Below are 23529 nucleotides of genomic sequence, written 5' to 3'. Positions count from 1 at the left end.
CTTGCCTGGATTGACTTGTGTCTAAGTAAGATAATTAAAGGGTTCACAGTTGTTTCAATATTATTTTAATCCCTGAGTTGGAGCTCAGTGGCTTAAAAGCCTCTTGTTTTTTTTCTTTCTTGTTTTTCTATGGGAGCCTGAGGGCTTTTAAACTATAAGTAGGCTTCTTGACTTAATCACTGATTCCTGACCAAGAGATAAAGCAAGGTTGGGCAGAGATAATCCAGTGGTTATGCAAAGAGACTCTCACAGCCCCACCACTAGGCCACCAAGGTGTAGATCTTCTCCTGAGTTTCCTCATTAGTTCTCTGTCCCCTGGTGTCAGCACAGAGCCTCCCTGCCAATTTTCCAGGTTCTGATGGCAGTAGCAATGGAGACTCACAGCTGCATTTGGTGAGTCTCAGGGGAGTCCTCTCCTCCCTTCAGCTGTTTTTTTTGTTGGTGAAACAGACTGGAGGTGGTGTCTCAACTGGTAAACTGCTGGACTGTTACCAGCCACTTAATCTTTCCCTAGGCTCCTCTCTGTCCACTAGCCACATGCGTTTGCACTCACTGGAGATTTTCTGAGTTCGTGAAGTCGTTCTAGTCCTGTCTTGTTGCGGTCCCAGGTGGTCTCCTTTGGCATTCCTAGTTGACCCGGGAGAGGAGAGTAGAGAAACACAGCTGCTGCTGCTCCGTAGTCCCACCTATGGAAGTCTTGCCTTATCTTCCTTAACACAATATCTTTCAGTTTCATCCAAGATGATGGAGAGGTGATGACTTCATCATTTTTAACAGCTGAATAGTATTCTATCATGTATCTATACAACGGTTTTTTTAACTCCTCATCTGTCAATGGACATCTGGGTTGCTTCCAAGTTTTGGTGATTATAAATCATGCTGCTATGAACATGGATATACACAGATCTTTTCTGATGTTGTTCCCTTTCGGTAAATCCCCAGGAGAGAAATTGCTTGGTCACAGGGCAGGTCTACTTCTAGTGTTGCGAGAAATCTCCAGTGTGTCTTCCACAAGGGTTAAAGCATTCTGCACTCCCACCAGCAGTGTAGGAGTATCCCTTTTCTCTACATCCTCTCCAATATGTGTTGTTACTGCTTTTCTCATATATAATAGCCTCACAGGTATGAAGTGGTATCTCATTGTTGTCTTTACTTGAATTGCTCTGATGACCATGACTTTGAGCACTTTCTCATGAGTCTGTTGACTCTGTGGTTCTCTTCCTCTGTAAGGTTTCTGTTCATGTCCTCACCCCATATTCTTATAGGGTTGTTTGTTAAGTCTACTGACCTCCCTATGAATTTTGGTTATTTGTCCCTTCTCTGAAGCATGTTGTATATAGAGAGATCTTCTCCCATGCTGTAGGATGTTTTTCTGTTAGTTTGGTGATACCCTTTGCTGTGTAGAAGCCTTTTTTTTTTTTTAATTTCTTTATTGGGGGATTAGTGGTTTGCAGTTGATAGCAAAATACAGTAGTTTGTATATGCATAACATTTCCCAGTTTTCCATATAACAATTCAACCCTCACCAGGTCCTCCTCTGCCATAATGTTTCAGGACCTGAACCCTCGCCCCAGCCTAGAGTCTTTTACTTTTACTGCAATACACCAACTCTAGTCCAGGTTCTGCTTTGTGTTTTCTCTTCTGATCTTGTTTTTCAACTTTGTACAGAAGCTTTTTAATTGATATAGTTTCACTGATTTACTTTTGTTTTTGTTTTCTTTGCTGTTGAATTTGAATCTCTGAAGATTTTCTTGAAGCATGGGTCATGAAGTGTCCTGCCAATGCTTTCTTTGAAGTATTTGATAGTTTCTGGTCTAATATCCATGTTTTTGATCCATGTGGAGTTGACTTTTGTGCTCAGTGATATATGGTGGTCCAGTTTCATTCAATTTTCCCAGTTTTTCCATCACCACTTGTTGAAAAAAACTCTCCTTTCACCATTTCATGTTCTGACCCCTTTTGTCAAAAACAAGTTGCCTGTAGATAAGGGCACTTAATTCCAGACTTTCAATTCTGTTCCACTGATCTATGTGTCTGATTTCTTTGCAGTACCGGCTGTTTTGATTATAGTAGCTCTGTAGTATAGTTTGAGGCCAGGATGTGTGATGCCAACAGAAGTATTGTTGACAACTGAGAAGAATTCTTGAATTCCTATCATTGCTGCTATTTTGATAAAAAGTGATGACCATCTATGTAATAACTATGTCACTGTCAAGTATGCATTTTGAGATGCCAAATAAGACCATTAAGTGAACATTGAGCCAGCTAGCTTTTCACAAGCTGAGACTGAACTAAAAGCCAAGTATTACGTTTGGCCTGAAAACTAAAATATGTTTAGGTATATTATATGTTGACTGTTCATACTCTGTTTAAGTATAAAAGGGACATTAACAAGAGGTAAAAGACAACTACTAGGTAGTTTCATTCATGTGGAAGCTAGAGAACTGAAACACACACACACACACACACACACACACTCACACTGAACCCAAGAGTTGCCTCTATAACTTTGTGAGAACTATTGTGGTTATTGTCAGGAGCATGAGTGCTCAGAACTTTGGTAATTGTACTCTCTAATATTATAATCTTGTAGACCACTATTAGTCACAGATGAAAACATGGTTTGAAAAAAGGGGATATTTATTTTTATTTGAACATCCTGACTTCTCAATAATCAATATTTCTTCTTGTCAAATTTGAATATCCATCCACTAATTCTTTTTATTCATTGTATCATGAGAAATTTGTAAGCACATGTCAAATTAGGGTGATAGTATCACTCATATGCAACATTCTACTTACAGGATGATCACTGGTGACACCCATAACTAACCCCATGGCAGTTCTTAAAATCAGATTCAGAGACTGAATGTTAAACAGAAATGCTTCAGTATATTTCTTCAAAATATCAGTGCTGGGCCCCATGGCGACTCATCTGGGGAGTCACCCACCTGCATGGGGCAAGCATCTTCAGCAGCGATGCAATTGCCTCTGTTTCTCAGCCTCCATCAACAAGAAAGAACAGTAATAGCTATAGGGAGTGGTGGAGTCATTTCCAAGCCCAGTAGTGACCTTGGTGGAAAAAATAAAGAATAGCTATGAGAAATAACTCCAAATCCTATGCTATCATCATCATTAATCATTAGTCTTCATAATCTCATAATAACTTCACTTATCTCATAACTGTAAATTTCCATGGTTGTCTCCATACTTTTTAAAATTAAAGTTTATTAAAATCACTATCAAAATAAGATCCACAGAATGCGACTGACTTGGGCATTTAGATTTCTTCCTCCATTTTTTTTTGACTTCTTACAATTTATTTTTGGAAGACATTTCATAGTTTTGTCCTTTATTGTTTCTTAGTCCGGACTTTACTGACTAGTTTCTGATGTTATCATTTAGCATGATTTTCTGTTTCTTATATTTCCAGCTCATTGATCATTGTATCTAGAGATTTGATCAGACCTAGGTTCAATTTATTTTAGCAAGAGCTCTTATTGATGGAAGGCTTGTGCTCTAGTTCTTTTTCTGTTACAAATAGTATTGCAGTGAATAGCTTCATTGATCTTTCTATGGTTCTTCCCAGTATAGTTTTCAGATGAGCTTCTTTAGTGTTTTTGCTTTTAAAGGTAGAGACAGCAGGCAGAGAGGAAGAGAAGTTAAAGATACCACAGCAGGAGATGCTCCTCAACCCAGTGGGGGCTGGACTTGAACATGTGTGACACACTGCTGAGCAGCACACTGTCCATGTGAGCTGTCACCTCAGCCGTCCTTCATGACACACACACAGGGCGGAGCAGCACACTGTCCATGTGAGCTGTCACCTCAGCAGCTCCTCATGAGCTTCTGGAAGACTATGGGGTCTGTGGGTAAATGGATATGAAATATTGTTTAATGCCCCCCAACAAAGTTGCATCACTCTATAATCCCACTGGAAACTCGAGGGACAGCATGTTTTCCTCATAGACTCTCAGAGTGTTTTTTTTTTAAATATTAGTTTTATTATTAAGTGTTTTTTTAAAAAATATTTTTAAATTTTATTTTATTTTTTATTTTATTATTTTTTTTTCTACCAGAGCACTGCTCAGCTCTGGTTTATGGTGGTACAGGGGATTGAACCTGGGACTTTGGAGCCTCAGGCATGAGAATCTGTTTGCATAACCATTATGCTATCTATCTATTAGTAAAGTAAATGGGAAAATAGGCTGATAATGAATACAAATACTAAGAAAACATGTTAATTATATAATATTAGGAAGAATAAAATATTACTTGAAAGCCAACACATATTTTATAAAAAGTTCAAACAGTAGCATACGAATACCAGCAGTGGGATCAGGAGGATAGCTCACCTGGTCAGTGCACTGCTCTGCCACATGTGTATTCCAGGGGAAAAACACCCCCACCTCAATCAAGGAAGCTTTGGTCTGTACTCTCTTTCACTCACACACACTCACTCTCCCTGCTTCTCCATTTAATTTTAAAAAAATACAGAATAGCAATAATTTTCTAATTATAAGTCTAGTTGAATATACTAGACTAGTGAGAGGAAAGTTGAACACAGACAAATGTAAGAGGAAAGCTAAACAAGTGAGAAACAGGACAGGTTGTAACTTGCCCTCCCTCTACCCCAAGTAGCAAGCCGCTGCACTGCCCTGCCATGCTTGGAAGGGGCTTTCCGAGAATCTAAGGGGCTTTCCCTGTATCTAGCAGCTTAAGAGCTAAGTACGTGGAAAGGGTTAGAGAAAAATTAAAAATTAGACAGCTTCAGTTTCTGTAAACTTGCTTCCGCTTTGCTGAAGGGGTGTATATTGAACCCAAACTTGAACTCAGGGCGGAAAGCTTACAGAATGATCTGAGCTTTCAATCTGCGTGCAATAAAGTCAACTTTCTGCTTCACCCAAATCTGGCCCCAGAGTCCTCAATTTTCTAGTGTGAATCTGAAGTTGTTTCCCTAACACTAGTGTATTAGCACTAACAACATTCAACAAAGAAAAATGTATTTAACTGCCAGCTATCTAATACCATCTAAGTTATAAAACACTCAAGAAAAAGTCTTACTTTTTTTTAAAGAATTGTTGGGAATAGGGTGGTAGTGCAGCAGGTTAAATGCAGGTGGCACAAAGCACAAGGACCAGAGTAAAGATCCTGTTCAAGCCCCCACCTCCCCACCTGCAGGGGAGTCACTTCACAAATGGTGAAGCAAGTCTGCAGGTGTCCATCTTTCTCTCCCCCTTTCTGTCTTCCCCTCCTCTCTCCATTTCTCTCTGACCTATCCAACAACAACAATAATAATAAAACAACAAGGGCAACAAAAGGGAATAAATAAATAAATATTTTTTTAAAAAGAACTGTTCACATTTTACAAGAATAAATTTAAAACAAATGTCAACTTGCCATCCTTAAACCATATTTGATCTCAGTTAAAGTCATGTGCAAGTTCCCACCACATCTCCCTTAATCTGGGCATAATAATATAACATTATAAGTAACATAATGTTATAGGTAATGGAATATTTCATGATAATGAAGGAATCAGAAAACGATAAGGTATTCATCAAATATTTTCTTTTCACTATTTGAAATTCAAAACAAAAGATAGTACAAAATTATTTCAGAAGTGCAGTTCATTATCATTCTAAAGTTATGGAGAAATGGAGGAGAGACACTTATCAGAATGATTCCTAGACCATAAAACATGTAGTATAAGAGGGCTTTTGTTTGTATGGGCCAGATCGTGAGCCCACAGGTTACCAAGCAAAAGGACTTGGGTTCCAGGGTCCCACTCGTGGGGGGAGTTTCAAGAATAGAGAAGCAAGTCTGCAGGTGTCTATCTTTCTCTCTGCCTTTCACTTCCCACCTCAATTTATATCTGCCCTAGAAAATAAATAAAATAAAATGAAATGAAAATGGCTGCTGGGAACAGTGCAAGCACTTAGCCTCAGTGATAACCCTGGAGACAATAATAAAAAATAAAGTTTTTTTGAGGTGTTCCAAGCTATGACTCCTAGGCACAAAGTTATTTCTGGAAAATATGTAATTCAAGCATTTCTTCCTGCATCACATCTGCTATGTTCCAAATGTTAATAGTGCTGTTCTAAATGCCGGCAGGAAGGGGTCATCTCCTTACATCAGAAATACATGATTAAGTGAGTTAGGAACAATCTAGCCACAGAGAATGCTGAGAAGCAACTGTCTTTGCACTAGTGTCAAACGTTTATTTTATTTTATTTTACTTTGTTTTATTTTATTTTATTTTTTACCAGAGCATTGATCATCTGCATTGAACCTGGGACTTCGGAGCCTCAGACATAAGAGTCTCTTTGCATGACCATTATGCTATCTATCCCTTGCAGGTGGGGAGCTGGGGGTTCGAACCAGGATCCTTACACCAGTCAGTGCACTTTGCCCCATCTGCACTTAACCCGCTGCACTACCGCCCACCCTGAAATACAATTCTAAACCATGTGAGATCTGGAAACAATGGGCTCAGCTCATTGCACATAAAAACCTTTCAAGTGAAGTCCAGGCTCAGCTCTTCTTGACTCAGTATATTTACAAGGTGGTGCAGAAGGGTTTTTTATTCATATAGTAATTTATGACCGGAGCTGCCAAACAGTGGTACACCTTGATGAGTGTACACATTAGCAGGACCAGGGTTCTAGGCCCCTATCCTTAACATGCGGGAGGGGAGCTTCATGAGCAGTGGCGCAGGACCGCTGGTGTCTGTCTCTCCCTCTGTCTCCCCTTCCCTCTCAATTTCTCTGTCTTATCAAATAAATATTTTATTAGTGTTTTGACAATGTTTTATAAACCTTAAAGATAACAGGGGTATAATTTCACATTGTTCCCACCACCAGAGCTCTATATCCCCATTTCCTCTATTGAAAACTGAAGTGGTTCTCCCAAGGTCATAGAGAGGGGCTGTCTATATTTATATATTTGCTCACTTTTTCCTTTTTAAAAAATATTTTAATTTATTTTATTATTGGATAGGGACAGAGAGAAACTGAGAGAGGAGGGGGAGAGGGGGAGATAGGAGGCAGAGAGCAAGAGAGACACCTGCAGTCCTGCTTCACCACTTGTGAAACAATCCCCCTGCAAAGGGGAGACCAAGGGCTTGAACCGAGGACCTTAAGCACTGTAATATGTGTGTTTAACCAGGTGCACCACCACCCAGCCCCTTGCTCACTTTTTCTATAGTACTGCTTTCTCTTCCTTTCTAAGTTGCACCTACACCTATTAGTACGTCTGAATGTCTTTCCTTTTTTCCTCTTCTCTCTCCAGGTTCTGATGGAGCTGGAGTTCAGAGCCCTCTGGTTATCTTCCCCTAACATTTCTCCCCCTTCTGAGAGTATGGACTAAATAAATATTATTTTTAAAACACATACTTAAAAGTTTATGACTGATATAGTGACTAGCAGCTTTTTATTATTCAAATTAAATTGAAAATTGCTGAAAGTTCAGTAACTTTTTCTGGACATTAGTTGAATAACACTGGGCAGTGCTGCCAATGCACAGTATATAGTATAGTCTCTGAAAGCTTCTACTAAAGCTTAACTGGTACTAACACTTGGAATAGTCTAAAAACCATTTCTAAAAACCACTTATAATGTTACTTTTTTCACATTACATTGCAAGTAGCTTACTTACTAATAATTCAGTTTTACAAACTGAACACACACACAATTTCTAACCTTTAACTCTGTAGAGACAGAAGCTAATTTTGCTTCTGTTAATGCATGCAGCTGCCGAGAGGCTAGTGACTGATAGCTGGTGCTTCCTACTCCTTTCTTACAGGAAGCCAGGTTACCTGTTTAAAAAAAAAGAAAAGAAAAGAAAGAAAGAAAAACTAGTATAGCCACAGGCCCTTTGGAATATAATTAAAACATGCCAACTATAGCTATCTATAGAACGGAGAACCCCTCAACTCTTTATCTGCACTACTCCAGCCTTTAGGTTCATGATTAGTCAACAACTTGTTTGGCTTTATATATTAACACTCTTTTCAGCCACCAGGTTCCAGATGCTAGCATGATGTCAACCAGACTTCCCTGGACAGACAACCCCACCAATACATCCTGGAGCTCTGATTCCCCAGAACCCAGCCCCACTAGGGAAAGAGAGAGGCAGGCTGGGAGTATGGATCAACCTGTCAATGCACATGTTAGGCGGGGAAGCAATGACAGAAGCCAGACCTTCCACCTTCTGCATCCCACAATGAACTTGGGTCCATACTCCCTCCCAGAGGGTTAAAGAATAGGAAAGCTATCAAGGGAGGGGATGGGATATGGAATTCTGGTGGAATGACCTTGGGTCCATACTCCCAGAGGGTTAAGCTATCAAGGGAGGGGATGGGATATGGAGTTCTGGTGGTGGGAATTGTGTGGAGTTGTACCCCTCTTAACCTATGGTTTTGTCAGTGTTTTCCTTTTTATAAATAAAAAAAAAGTCTAAGAGAAATAGTGACTAGAAGTTAAAAATACAGTTATAGTTCAATCCCTGGCAGCACTTATGCCAGTGTTTGGTTCTCTCTCTCCTCCAATCTTTCTCATAAATAAATGAAATCTTAAAAAATAAAATAAAAAAGAATAGGATAGCTATCAGGGGAGGGGGTGGGATACGGAGCTCTGGTGGAGGGAATTGTATTCCTCTTATCCTATGGTCTTGTGAGTGTTTTCATTTTATAAATAAATTAAAATAAAACAGAAAAAAATACAGTTATGGCAAAATAATGACCTGGTCTTATTTGAAAATAAAAACAGATAATAATATTCAAAGCTTATTAAGTCTCTGTCTTTAAAAAGCTTAAAACATATTATGCTACAATCCTTCTATAAAATTACTTCTAAAATGGCATAAAGGAATGCCTCAGCTTAAGTTAACATTGAGAAACTCAGAAAATTTTATCAAGGTATTCAAAAATTCTACTTATATAAAACATATTAGGTATAACTTTGAATTCTTACATGTCACATAAAGTAATCTTTAAAGTTTAGTTACATTTACTTAGAAAAAATAAAATAATTTTGGCATTTAACTGAATTTAAATAATTTAAATGAAACTGAAAGGTAAATCTTTAATAGGTCAAATAAGATGAGCATGTGAAATGCTTCAGCATTCTCCCATATACATAAAACGTCTTGGTTGAACTTGCTAGCAACTATCTGATACAGTAAAACATGATGGGTGTTCTTAAGCAGTAGCATAAAGTATAATATCGGTAATCTGAGCAAAAAATGTACTTTTTCACTAGTTGTAGGAATAACCAACCTGTCCTGTGTACAGCAGTAACCACTGTGAGGATAGCAGGGGTCACATGCCTGCAAGAATATGCCCACCTATGTCCACAAAAGCAGAGTGAGCGGGTGGGGAAGGCAATGTCCTGGTTATACAAACAGACCCTCTTGTGTCTAGGCTCCAAGTTCTCAAGTATCAGGTGTCAAGTTTAGTCACCCACACCACCACAAGCCAGAGTTGAGCAGGGCTTTGGTAACAACAACAGAGAGAGGAAGCATGGATGTGATGACTAATGCTGGAGATTAAATCACACATTACAAGGGCACTGGAGACATGTCTAATGCGAAGAACAATGAACTTTCCAATATAAAAATTTTGGAAAATGTTCTACTTCATGCCATACACAATCCACTGCTACTGGAAAATCATACATGGAAGCATATATATATATATATAATATTTTAAATATATATTTATTGAATAAATTGTACATATTTAAATATGTTTGATATATTATATATATATAATCTGTTACCATTTTTCCTTATTTTCAAGGGCAGTTATTTATTTATTTATTTTTAAAGCGGACAGAGAAAAATTGAGAAAAGAAGAGAAGAGAGGAAGAGAAAGACACCTGCAGACCTGCTTCACCCCTTGTGGAGCCACCCCCCTGCAGGTGGAGCCTGGGGCTAGAACTGGGAACTTTGAGCGGGTCCTTGCGCTTTGTAATATGTGCATTTAACCCGGTGTGCTGCTGCCTGGCCCTTCAGTCTTATTTATGTTTTCAATACTCGTCAAGGGAATCAGAGAGAGGTGAAACTCCACAATATTATTTTAAAAATATTTGTAAAGATGCATTAGTTGTAGTGCTTTTCAAATCAAGGTTGAGAACTGTTTTGATTTGTATTTTATTTAAACTTATTATTCCTTCACTCCTAGAAATCTTCCATTTTTTTCCTCTCTCAAGTTGTCTTATTCTCATTCTTTCCTTCCCAACACTCTTCATTCCCTTCTCTTGAATTATCACAGACTGATAATTTTTTTGTAATTAAAAGCATATGCATGACTCCTTTTGAGTTCTTTAAAGGTAAGGTACTACTTACAGAACAAAGTGGCTAGCCAAGTTATTCTTTACTTCTATCAAGCCCTTGTGGGGGATACAAGGCTTCACATCCACTTCTGGATGTAGCCATCAGCCACTTGCCAGCTGGACTCGGCTCTGATAGAAGCCTTGTACAGAACCACACCACCATCTACACACTGTCCCTCTGGATATTAGTTAATTCTTTTTTTTAGCATCAAAATTGAAAGGGTGAATCTTAGAAGCAAATCCTGATTTGCAGAGTCCCTTTCAAATATTGTCTTAGTGTAGCTTGTTTCTCTAGATTTTCAGAGGAAATCTGTTTCTCACAATTTCTTCATAGTTTGAATTTTAATTATAACCATAGAACTCTCATGCTAAAATGCATTCTGGAAATCAAAATTGGAATGAAAACAAATTTGTCTTCAACTTGAAAGCGAGTTTGGTTCCAACTCTATAAATGACCAATTGGAAACACTAAATTATTTAATACTGACACATAAATAATAATTATTATTCATCTTCCAAGACTGTCAATGGCTTCTGAACTAAGGAATTATATATAAATTAATGCCTCCTAAAACTGACTAAACTATGGTTTTCTTATGTCTGAGGATTAAGATTTGGCTATTATTTTCCCAAGCAAATAAACTGCTTATTTTAGCTTCTCATTTGAACATTATATACAATTAAGACCCAGAAAGATGACCGAGATCATAGCCCTATAAATTCAGATCCAAGGACTTATATTCACAACATAAAAATCATGGAAAATGAAGGTTTACTTCAGTCATTATAGTGGCCAGATCCAACTTGAACTGAATTCATTTGGTGGCAAACTGAAATGAAACTGAAGTGTATTATATTTAACATAAACACCCATTCACTTATGTAGCAGTACTAATGCACGTGTTATGGGCACTGCCCATGAAAAATCATTCCAAGGAATGGAGCCTAACAGCTCTACTCACATCATAAACAATGTGAACAGGAAAACATCTTGCCCCACACTTTAAGTAAGAGATTATAAAAACTAAGTTAAAACAAACACATTATTTCTCCCAAGCAAGTATGTATACACACACCATCTAGGCCATTTCAATTACTAGTTTAACTTACTAATCACTAATTTCACTTACTAGTGAAAAATTCAAAGTGGCTATTTCAATCTATAACTTAAACTTTTGTGGTATAATAGCTACTAGAATGGAATTTTCTATGTTAGATAATTGTAGAGAGCTTCTATTAAAAGGAAGTACATGTTCATATTAAGTTACATTTTAGAAATTGCATGAGTGTTATCAAAATCTTAAGCAATTTAGGCCTACTCAATGACTGAAAATATTTTAAAAGAATATGTTTCCCTATAAATTTCTTAAAGTATATGAAGAAAGTCTGACATACAGTGTGAAGATACAGTTTTGTAGTAACTAGAAAATATTTAATATAAGGTTCTTTTTAAATTTTTTTCCTTCTTATATATACTTATTCCCTTTTGTTGCCCCTTGTTGTTTTATTGCTGTAGTTATTGTTGTTGTTATTGATGTCGTCATTGTTAGATAGGACAGAGAGAATTGGAGAGAGAAGGGGAAGACAGAGAGGGGGAGAGAAAGATAGACACCTGCAGACCTGCTTCACCACCTGTGAAGTGAATCCCCTGCAGGTGGGGAGCTGGGGACTCGAACCGGGATCCTTATGCTGGTCTTTGCCCTTTGTGCCACCTGCGCTTAACCCGCTGCGCTACCGCCCAACTCCCTAATGTAAGGGTCTTTATACACTTGACAGAAAAAAAAGTAAATCTCCCCAGAAAGGTCTTTGTACACAAAGATCTGTGTTGTGGCACTGCTGTTTGGAGTAGACAACACAAGTGCCAGCAATAAATGAATGGTTGAAGAGGTGGAACATATGCACAGTGAAATACTACACCTCTGTTAGAAGTAATAGCAAGTTTGACTGTTAGAACATGGATGGAACTAGAGAATCACTGATAGCAAAAAGCCAAGAGTAGGATGACCTCCTGTAGAGATGGGACATGAAAAACCAAGCAGAGGACCATGCAGGCTCTGACATCTAAAGGGGGAGGGAGGACTCTGACTGGGAGGTGGGGGCCTAGCACTGTGGTGCATAAGACCACTTGGCTAAGGGTGAAATGCACTGGTACCCGTCCCAGAGACACCTTGGCTAAGGGTAAAATGCACTGGTACCCATCCCAGAGACTGAAAATGTTCACATGTGATAGATACCCTGTGACTATGAAGAATCAGCATTTCTTCAATAAAGTGATAGTGGGTTTGGTAAATGAAAGCTGCATCACCATATGTGCCGTATGTCCATTACATAGACAAGCCCAGGCACAAAGAGCAGTACTCATACTCTCTCCATGGGAACAATGTCCTGAGAAGATGTTGATCTGTCATGAAGGTTTTTTTAAAAATGTTTTTTAATTTTTTAATCTTTATTTGTTGGATAGAGACAGCCAGAAATCAAGAGGGAAAGTGGTGATAGAGAGGGAGAGAGACAGAAAGAAACTGCAGCACTGCTTCACCACTCACAAAGCTTTCCCCTTGCAGGTGGGGAGCAGGGGCTAGAACCTGGATCCTTGTGCACTATAATACTAGGTGTGCCACCACCCAGCCACTTGTCATGAAGTCTTGCCTGTTTACAAAGAGAATGTGTGTACACATGCATACTTACATAAATAAGAGCAGGGACATTAACCTAAATATCTTATCTCTTTTAAAAAATTAGATCTTTTATTGTAGATCTAATGGATTTAGGTTTAAGCAGTGAGCTTTGGTAGTGAGGCCTGACCACATCCACTGTGAACCCTTCCAGAGCTCATTCCAGAGCACAGTGACCCTACCAAGCTGCTACAGCACTGTGAAGTTCAGTCTGAAATATCCAATAAACTTTGCCTTTAATCTTGAATATGATTAATTTTATAGAAATTTTCTGTGCCTTGTATGAGAAATTTCATCTGACACATTTTTTTTTAGCAGAATGACTCAAAAGCACAAGACCTTTTCTTTTCATTAGTTGTCGCAAATGTATTGCTGTTTCTCTTGATTACAAGCTTATTCATCAGAAGAAAACTATAAATGTCAGGCCACAAGCAAGGTCACAGAGTTCAACAATTAAATGGAATTTTGATGTGCTTTTTCTACCATTCTGCTGAGGAAACTGTCATCAACGGAAGTCTAATGCTGTGGCAGACACAGCTAGGCGCCAAAAGTCACTCTCCTTCCTTGTTTTCTTAGTCTTAATAAAATACAAATTTGTCTAGAGCTAAAATATTAACTGGTTGGGAGCTGGGCAGTAGGGCAGTGGGTTAAGCACACATGGCGCAAAGTGCAAGGACCAGCATAAGGATCCCAGTTTGAGCCTCCACCTCCCCACCTGCAAGGGAGTCGCTTCACAAATGGTGAAGCAGGTCTGCAAGTGTCTATCTTTTTCTTCTCTTCTTTGTTTTCCCCTCCTCCTCTCTCCATTTCTCTCAGTCCTATCCAACAAAGATGACATCAATAACAACAACAATAATAACTACAACAATAAAATGAAACAACAAGAACAATAAAAGGGAATAAATAAATAATATTTATATATATACTGGTTAAGTGCACATAGTACTAAGCACAAGGGCCCAACCTGTGCAAGGACTCAGGTTCAAGCCCTCGGCTCCCCATTTGCAGGGAGACACTTCACAAGGGTGAAGCAGGTCTGCAGGTGTCTTTTCTTTCTCTCTCCCTCTCTATCTCCCTCCCCTCTCAATTTTTCTCTGTCTTATTCCATAGAATGAGAAAAGTGGCCACCAGGCACAGTGGATTTGTAATGCTGGCACCAAGCCCCAGCAGTAATCCTGAAAGCAAAAAAGAAAAAGAAAATAACCTTTCTTGAAATCAGGGCTTCTAAGTGACAGGTGATACACTTCTGACCAATGAGATATAAGCATAGGCATGCTGGAAATGTGCAGGTAAGAACTGACTTTTGAAATAAAAACAGAAATGTCATATAATTCAGCAATCCCATTCATAGACATGCATACAAAGAATGTGACTCAGCCAATAGTCAGTCCATTTACCCCCTTTGGCTCATGATACATTGTTGACAGCAGTCAGAACACAGAATCAACCTGAAATGTCCATGGGAAAGTGACTGCAGAGTCAGAAATTATAGTATATTTCTCTAGTATACAGGGGGATACTGCTCAGCTATTGAAGATATGAAATCATGCCTTCTGTGATAAGATCACAGAATATAAGGTGATTATGTTCAGTGGCACCAATTAGGAAATGAAAGACAGTTCCTAGACACTATTTACAGGAGGGAGAGGAAGATGGCGGACTGAGAAGTCGCAAACAGCGAGCGCTCTGATCGCATCGTCGGCAACGGTAGGATTTTCTGCCTTTAGCAGGCCAGTTAATAAGGGGTGACACCAAAAAGTGAGTACAATTTAATTTGGGTTAAGAATTAGAGTAAAGGTGACATGGACTAGCGGGGTTCCAGAAGTCCCAGGGCGCCGGGCAAGGCGAGTGCGCCGGGCATTGTCCTCCGCCCGCCCAAGAAGGCGGCTCCTCCGCCGGTTGCAGAGCACGGCAGGCAGAGGACCCGGAGAGAGCACTTTAGCTCGGGGGGCTTTCCCTTGGGAGACTCCAGGGTCCACCGCGACCCTGAGAGCGGATCCAAAGACCTCTTGAGTATAGCTCTCATTGGATCAAAGGATTTGGAGCTAGTTTTCATTTTTGAGAAATCCTTTAAAAAAGTCTGGAGGGGGGGGTTTCCCGGAAGATGGCGGACTGAGAAGCGGCTAGCCTTTGAGCTCCTGACACATCTCGTGTAAACAATAGGATTTTCTGCCTTTAGCAGGCCAGCCAATAAGGGGCCATAGCAGTGACACCAAGGAGGTGTCTATAACTTAATTTGGGTTAAGAATTAGAATAGGGGAAAAAAATTCTTTTTTCTTCCTTTTAATTTTCAAGCATACATCCTTCCCGCCGCCCCCCCCCCCATAAGCAGTGCCTGGGACCAGCTACTAGCAGGATACCCCATACCACCAAACAGGGTTTTGTTTTGTTTTTTTTTTAAAACTCACTGATACACATTTGGGAAGTTCCTCGCACTGCTCTTTAATTACAACCCTTCTTCTTATCTTCTCCCTTTTCTCTCTCTTATCTCTCTCTATCTCCTTTGTTTTTTTATTTTTTTTTATTATTTTTATTTATTTATTTTTTTTTTTATCTTGTCATACACTTCTTTCTTCTTTGCCTTTCTGAATTTGTGAATTACTTTGGGGAAGAAATCTGACCCAGAGTGGACTCTCTATGTGTGTATCTCTGCTCTAGTTCCCTTTACACTCTTGTTACCCCTAGAATATACACTGGATAGTAGATTTGCATAACTGTCTATTCTTGCTATCCTCTCTTTCTTCTCTCTTTCTTCACTGGGATTTGGTTACTATTTTTTCACGGACTGGAGAAATTTTTTGGCTAACTGGTAACGATTAAACTCCTTCAATACTTACTTCAGTTGCTACTGTAATTCCGGAGGTTGGTGAGTGCAATTGTCATAAAGGTATTTAGTACAGTGTTACTTGTGCTCAAAACACAACAACTGAGGAACAACAGAGCATTAAAAAAAAAAAGAGAGAGAGAAACACATAAATAAAAAAAATGGGTAGATTAAAAACAAATAAAACTGCTACCCCAATGAATGAAGACAAGAGCCCAGAAGAAACCACAAATCAGTCAGAAGTAACCATAGATAAGAAAAGTATGCAAGCAATAATAAACTTATTAATCACAGATATGAAAACAACATTGGAGGAAAGGAATGGCAGTATTAGGGAAACAACAGTTGAGACCCCCAAGGAAAATACTGATTATCTTGAGACAATTAGAGAACTGAAAGCTGAAATAGCTGTAATGAAGAAAGAAGCTGAGGCAAGGGAAAGCAGACTAACAGAAGCAGAAAACAGAATTAGTCAGAGGATGAGTTAGAGAAAACTAAGAAAGAGGTGAAAGAGCTTAAAAAGAGATTGAGAGACACTGAAAACAACAACAGAGACATATGGGATGATCTCAAAAGAAGTAACATTCGTATAATTGGCCTGCCAGAGGAAGAAAGAGAGGAAGGGGAAGCAAACATTCTAGAGGAAATAATACAAGAAAATTTCCCAGACCTGAATAACAGAAAGGATATCAAGGTACAAGAGGCCAAGAGAGTACCAAACAGAATCAACCCAGACCTGAAAACACCAAGACACATCATAGTCACAATGAGAAGAAGTAAGGATAAAGAAAGGATCCTAAAGGCTGCAAGAGAGAAACAAAAAGTCACATACAGGGGAAAACCCATAAGACTTTCTGCAGATTTCTCAACTCAAACTCTAAAAGCCAGAAGGGAGTGGCAAGATATCTATCGAGCCCTGAATGAAAAAGGGTTTCAACCAAGGATAATATATCCTGCTAGACTTTCATTCAAGCTAGATGGAGGGATCAAAACCTTCTTAGACAAACAACAGTTAAAGGAGGCAACTATCACCAAGCCGGCCCTGAAAGAGGTACTAAAAGACCTCTTATAAACAAGAACATCACTATAATACTTGTAATATATCAGAGTAAACAAATTGTTTTTTAGAACAATGGCACTACAATACATTAAATCCATAATATCAATAAATGTCAATGGCTTAAACTCACCCATCAAAAGGCACAGGGTGGGGGGATGGATCAGAAAACATAACCCAACCATATGCTGCTTGCAAGAATCCCATCTGTCACAGCAAGATAAACACAGACTTAAAGTGAAAGGATGGAAAACTATCATACAGGCTAACGGTCCACAAAAAAGGGCAGGAACAGCCATTCTCATCTCAGACACGATAGATTTTAAATTAAATAAAGTAATAAAAGATAGGCAAGGACATTACATAATGATTAGAGGATCAATCAGCCAAGAAGACTTAACAATTATTAACATCTATGCACCCAACGAGGGACCATTTAAATACATTAAACATCTATTGAAAGAATTTCAAAAATACATCAATAGTAATACAATAATAGTGGGAGACTTCAATACCCCACTCTCACACTTAGACAGATCAACAAAGCAGAGAACCAATAAAGATACAAGAGAATTGAATGAAGAGATTGACAGACTAGACCTCTTGGACATTTTCAGACTCCTCCACCCCAAAAAACTGGAATACACCTTCTTTTCAAATCCACACAACACATACTCAAGGATAGACCACATGTTAGGCCACAAAGACAGCATCAATAAATTCAAGAGCATTGAAATCATCCCAAGTATCTTCTCAGACCACAGTGGAGTAAAACTAACTTTAACAAGAAACGGAAAATTATTAAAAGACATAGAATTTGGAAACTAAACAACATGCTCCTTAAGAACCACTGGGTCAGAGACTCACTCAAACAGGAAATTCAAATGTTCCTGGAAACTAATGAAAATGAAGACACAACCTATCAAAATATTTGGGACACAACGAAAGCAGTACTGAGAGGGAAACTTATAGCCATACAATCACATATTAAACACCAAGAAGAAGCCCAAATGAACGACCTTACTAGACACCTCAAGGACTTAGAGGAAGAGGAACAAAGGAACCCTAAAGCAACCAGAAGGACAGAAATCACTAAAGTTTTAAGAGCAGAAATAAACAACATCGAAAATAAAAGAACCATACAAAAGATCAATGAAGCCAAATGTTGGTTCTTTGAAAGATTAAACAAAATTGACAAACCCCTAGCCAGACTCACCAAACAAAAAAGAGAGAAGACTCAAATTAATAGAATTGTAAACAATGCAGGAGATATCACAACTGACACCACAGAAATCCAGAGAATTCTGCGAAACTTCTATAAAGAACTATATGCCACCAAGCTAGAGAATCTGGAAGAAATGGAACAATTCCTAGAAACCTATGCACTTCCAAAACTGAACCAAGAAGAACTACAAAATCTAAATGCACCAATCACAGACAAAGAAATTGAAACCGTTATTAAGAATCTCCCCAACAACAAAAGTCCTGGACCAGATGGCTTCACAAATGAATTCTACAAAACTCTCAGGAAACAGTTAATACCCATACTTCTTAAGCTATTCCATAAGATTGAAGAAACAGGAATACTCCCTTCCACCTTTTATGAAGCCAACATCACCCTGATACCAAAAGCTGATAGGGACAGAACAAAAAAGGAAAACTACAGACCAATATCTCTGATGAACATAGATGCCAAAATATTAAACAAGATCTTGGCCAACTGGATACAGCAACACATCAAAAAGATTGTTCATCATGACCAAGTGGGATTCATCCCATGAATGCAAGGCTGGTTCAACATCCGTAAATCAATCAATGTCATTCATCACATCAATAAAAGCAAAGCCAAAAACCACATGATTATCTCAATAGATGCAGAGAAAGCCTTTGACAAAATCCAACACCCATTCATGCTCAAAACTCTACAGAAAATGGGAATAGATGGGAAATTCCTCAAGATAGTGGAGTCTATATATAGCAAACCTACAGCCAACATCATACTCAATGGAGAGAAGCTGAAAGCATTCCCCCTCAGATCGGGGACTAGACAGGGCTGTCCACTGTCACCGTTACTCTTCAACATAGTATTGGAAGTTCTTGCCATAGCAATCAGGCAAGAGAAAGAAATCAAAGGGATACAGATTGGAAGGGAAGAAGTCAAGCTCTCACTATTTGCAGATGATATGATAGTATACATAGAAAGACCTAAAGAATCCAGTAGAAAATTACTGGAAGTTGTTAGGCAATATAGCAAGGTATCAGGCTACAAAATCAATGTACAAAAATCAGTGGCATTTCTTTATTCAAACACTAAATCTGAAGAAGAAGACATCCAGAAATCACTCCCATTTACTGTTTCAGCAAAATCAATCAAATACCTAGGAATAAAGTTGACCAAAGAAGTGAAAGACTTGTATACTGAAAACTATAAGTCGCTACTCAAGGAGATAGAAATTGATACCAAGAAATGGAAAGATATCCCATGCTCATGGATTGGAAGAATAAATATCATCAAAATGAATATTCTCCCCAGAGCCATATACAAATTTAATGCAATACCCATCAAAGTTCCACCAGGCTTCTCTAAGAGAATAGAACAAACACTACAATCATTTATCTGGAACCTGAAAACACCTAGAATTGCCAAAACCATCTTGAGGAAAAGAAACAGAAATGGAGGCATCACACTCCCAGACCTTAAACTATATTATAAAGCCATCATCATCAAAACAGCATGGTACTGGAACAAAAATAGGCATACAGACCAGTGTAACAGAATTGAAAGCCCAGAAGTAAATCCCAACACCTATGGGCATCTAATCTTTGATAAGGGGGCCAAAAGGATTAAATGGAAAAAGGAGGCTCTCTTCAATAAATGGTGCTGGGAAAACTGGGTTGAAACATGCAGAAGAATGAAATTGAACCACTTTATCTCACCAGAAACAAAAATCAACTCCAAATGGATCAAAGACCTAGATGTCAGACCAGAAACAATCAAATACTTAGAGGAAAACATCGGTAATACACTTTCCCACATACACCTCAAGGACATCTTTGATGAATCAAACCCAACTGCAAGGAAGACCAAAGCAGAAACAAACCAATGGGACTACATCAAATTGAAAAGCTTCTGCACATCCAAAGAAACTATTAAACAAACAGAGAGACCCCTCACAGAATGGGAGAAGATCTTCACATGCCATACATCAGACAAGAAGCTAATCACCAAAATATATAAGGAGCTCAGCAAACTTAGCCGCAAAAAAGCAAATGACCCCATCCAAAAATGGGCAGAGGAAATGAACAAAACATTCACCACAGAGGAGATCCAAAAGGCTAACAAACATATGAAAAACTGCTCTAGGTCACTGATTATCAGAGAAATGCAAATCAAGACAACACTAAGATACCACCTCACTCCTGTAAGAATGGCATACATCAAAAAGGACAGCAGCAACAAATGCTGGAGAGGATGTGGGGACAGAGGAACCCTTTTACATTGCTGGTGGGAATGTAAATTGGTACAGCCTCTGTGGTGAGCAGTCTGGAAAATTCTCAGAAGGCTAGACATGGACCTTCCATATGACCCAATAATTCCTCTCCTGGGGTTATACCCCAAGGACTCCATAACACCCAACCAAAAAGAGGTCTGTACTCCTATGTTCATAGCAGCACAATTCATAATAGCTAAAACCTGGAAGCAACCCAGGTGCCCAACAACAGATGAGTGGCTGAGAAAGCTGTGGTATATATACACAATGGAATACTATGCAGCTATCAAGAACAATGAACCCACCTTCTCTGACCCATCTTGGACAGAGCTAGAAGGAATTATGTTAAGTGAACTAAGTCAGAAAGATAAAGATGAGTATGGGATGATCCCACTCATCAACAGAAGCTGACTAAGAAGATCTGAAAGGGAAACTAAAAGCAGGACCTGATCAAATTGTAAGTAGGGCACCAAAGTAAAAACCCAGTGGTGAGGGGTAGGCATGTAGCTTCCTGGGCCAGTGGGGGGTGGGAGTGGGAGGGAGGGATGGGTCACAGTCCTTTGGTGGTGGGAATGGTGTTTATGTACACTCCTAGCAAAATGTAGACATATAAATCAGTAGCTAATTATTATGAGAGGGGGAAATCAATTGTATGTCTCAAAGTTTCTCAAAAGACAAACTGAACCTTTTTAATATATAGGCTATGTATTTGATATGCGGACTCTCTCAAAAGCCTAGACCAAGTAGATTAGAAGCTTCCAATAGCACAGCTATATACAAGATACTGGGTACTGTCCAGCAAACCATAACAAAGGGACTTTTCAAAGTTAACCCAATTAACAAATAATGTGATGATAATATTAACTATTGATTGTCTTTTTGAACCCTAAGACAGCAGGAACCTCACATCTTCACTATAGAACCCCTACTTCCCCCAGTCCTGGAACCCTTGGATAGGGCCCACTTTCCCGTACGCATCTCCCAATCCAAACCAAGTAACATTGCATCTGCCGATCACAACCTAACCAAAGCAACGATTGCTACCTCAACATGCTTCACCTCAGAATGTATCCAGAGACTTCACGTGTGGAATGACAACCCTTCAGCTTCATTACTCGGGTGAGACCTTTCCTTTAATAGTACACTCTAATTTCATCTCAGGTAGTTCACTTTCTAACAAAGTCCCATAACCTAGATATACACCAGTTTCTATGAGAGAGAGCTTATGTGCACATGTATCCATAAACTACTGCAAAATATATACCTGAAAGCAGCACTACACTAGAGTTTGCAGTGAGTACCTCCCTAACACTTCCTCTCCACTATTCCAAGCTTGGGATCCATGATTGCTCAACAAATTGTTTGGCTTCATATGTTAACTCTCTTTTCAATCACCAGGTTCCAGATGCCACCAGGATGCTGGCTAGGCTTCCCTGGATTGAAGACCCCACCAATGTGTCCTGGAGCTCAGCTTCCCCAGAGTCACACCCTACTAGGGAAAGAGAGAGGCAGACTGGGGGTATGGACCGACCAGTCAACGTCCATGTTCAGCGGGGAAGCAATTACAGAAGCCAGACCTTCTACCTTCTGCAACCCTCAACGACCCTGGGTCCATGCTCCCAGAGGGATAGAGAATGGGAAAGCTACCACGGGAGGGGGTGGGTTATGGGGATTGGGTGTTGGGAATTGTGTGGAGTTGTACCCCTCCTACCTTATGCTTTTGTTCACTAATCCTTTCTTAAATAAAAAATTAAAAAAAAAAAAAGAAACACAGTTCTTGGATGGTGTTATTGGCATGTGGGGTATAAATAAGCCAGGATAAACAAACTGGCGAAACAAAACACAGGCAGCTCTTAGGAAGATAGTGGTGACAATAGAGAAAAAGACAGTGAGGCTGGGGAGAACTGGGTGTGGAACTATTTCAGTTGTGCTCTGGCATTGAGGCTGTGAGTGGAGTGAGTCTACACACATTCAGGAGTTAAACTGTACTTGAATTTTATATTCAAAATCAATAACATTGGCCATTTGCTTTAGGGAAGAGGGTAGATAGCATAATGATTAGGCAAAGAGTCTCTCTTGCCTGAGGCTCCAAAGTCCCAGGTTCAGTGCCCACACCACCATAAGCCAGAGCTGAGCTGTGCTCTGGAAAAAATTAAAAAATAATAATAAAAAATACAAAAAAGAAAGAGAATGGGAAGTGAAGAGATGATCAATCCAAAAGAAATGGCCTCAGTAAGAAAATAAAATGTCCTTTGGGGGAAAAATTATGTTCTTTTTCATGTGGGCACTTGCTGCTTTTTCCTGATCATTCTTATTTTCCTACTTGAAACATAGATTTTTTTAAACATTTTTTCCTTTATTGGGGGATTAATGTCTTACAGTCCCAGTAAATACAATAGTTTGTACATGCATAACATTTCTCAGTTTTTCACATAACAATACAATCTTTACTAGGTCCTCTGTCATTCTTTTCCAGGACCTGTAATATAGATCTTAACTAGACATGAGGAGGTCACTTGTGAGAAGGTCATGAATATTAGGTGGAAAGATACATGCTAACTACTGCAAAAGAGAGAGCCAAGGGAGTCTGGGACACTGGTGATATCCAGAGACTGCAAGACCAGTAGTGGATTGCTTCTCTCTGGACTCATTGTTATGAGAGAAATAAATCCCCCAAGCTTCCGTAAGCAGGTTTTGTAGCTTTCAGCCAAGCAAAATTTCCCCACAGATGCAGTCTGAGATGAAGATTATGGAGAGTTTGTGCCTCTCCATACAAAGCAGAATAAAAATTCTCTATATAAAAATGTTTATTGAAACAGGCACAGGATAAAACACTAGAACATCTTACTGTCACTGCTCTTCAATAGTATAAGGAAAAAACTCCAGCAAGAGTTCCTATTTTAAAACTCAAATAGGGGTTTTATTTGCACTTTCAACAAGGCTAAAAGAGAGTAGGTGAAAAAATGTGTAGGTGGTGATACAAAGAAAAAAAAAAACAGAAAATCATTTCCACTATCAAAAAGCAACACAGAAGAACATAACTATGGGCTTTCAATACTCTAGAACAAGGACTTTTTTCTATAAAGGATCAACTATGCAGAGAATTCTCCTTTTACATCTCACACTAAAATTTTGTTTTCAGTGAAAAGAA

The 23529-nt window shown here is 39.0% G+C and overlaps 1 protein-coding gene across 7 annotated transcripts in view; it reads right to left on the bottom strand.

Moving 5' to 3' along the window:
* Positions 1-23529, bottom strand: part of CCDC148 (coiled-coil domain containing 148) — a 325900-nt gene that overhangs the window by 207294 nt on the left and 95077 nt on the right. For 4 of the 7 annotated variants that reach the window (XM_060177892.1, XM_007524305.3, XM_060177896.1 and 1 more), the window contains exon 3: positions 7701-7816. The exons of the other annotated variants lie outside the window; for them this stretch is intronic. In XM_060177892.1, coding sequence (XP_060033875.1) covers positions 7701-7816 — 116 coding nt within the window. The remainder of the gene's footprint in view (positions 1-7700; positions 7817-23529) is intronic. 7 annotated transcript variants of the gene reach the window in all.

This window comes from Erinaceus europaeus, chromosome 18 (genome assembly GCF_950295315.1).
Source record: "Erinaceus europaeus chromosome 18, mEriEur2.1, whole genome shotgun sequence".
Classification (NCBI taxonomy): Eukaryota; Metazoa; Chordata; class Mammalia; order Eulipotyphla; family Erinaceidae; genus Erinaceus; species Erinaceus europaeus.
Note: the sequence above shows the minus strand (reverse complement) of the source record. Positions and strands in the feature narration are given on the sequence as shown.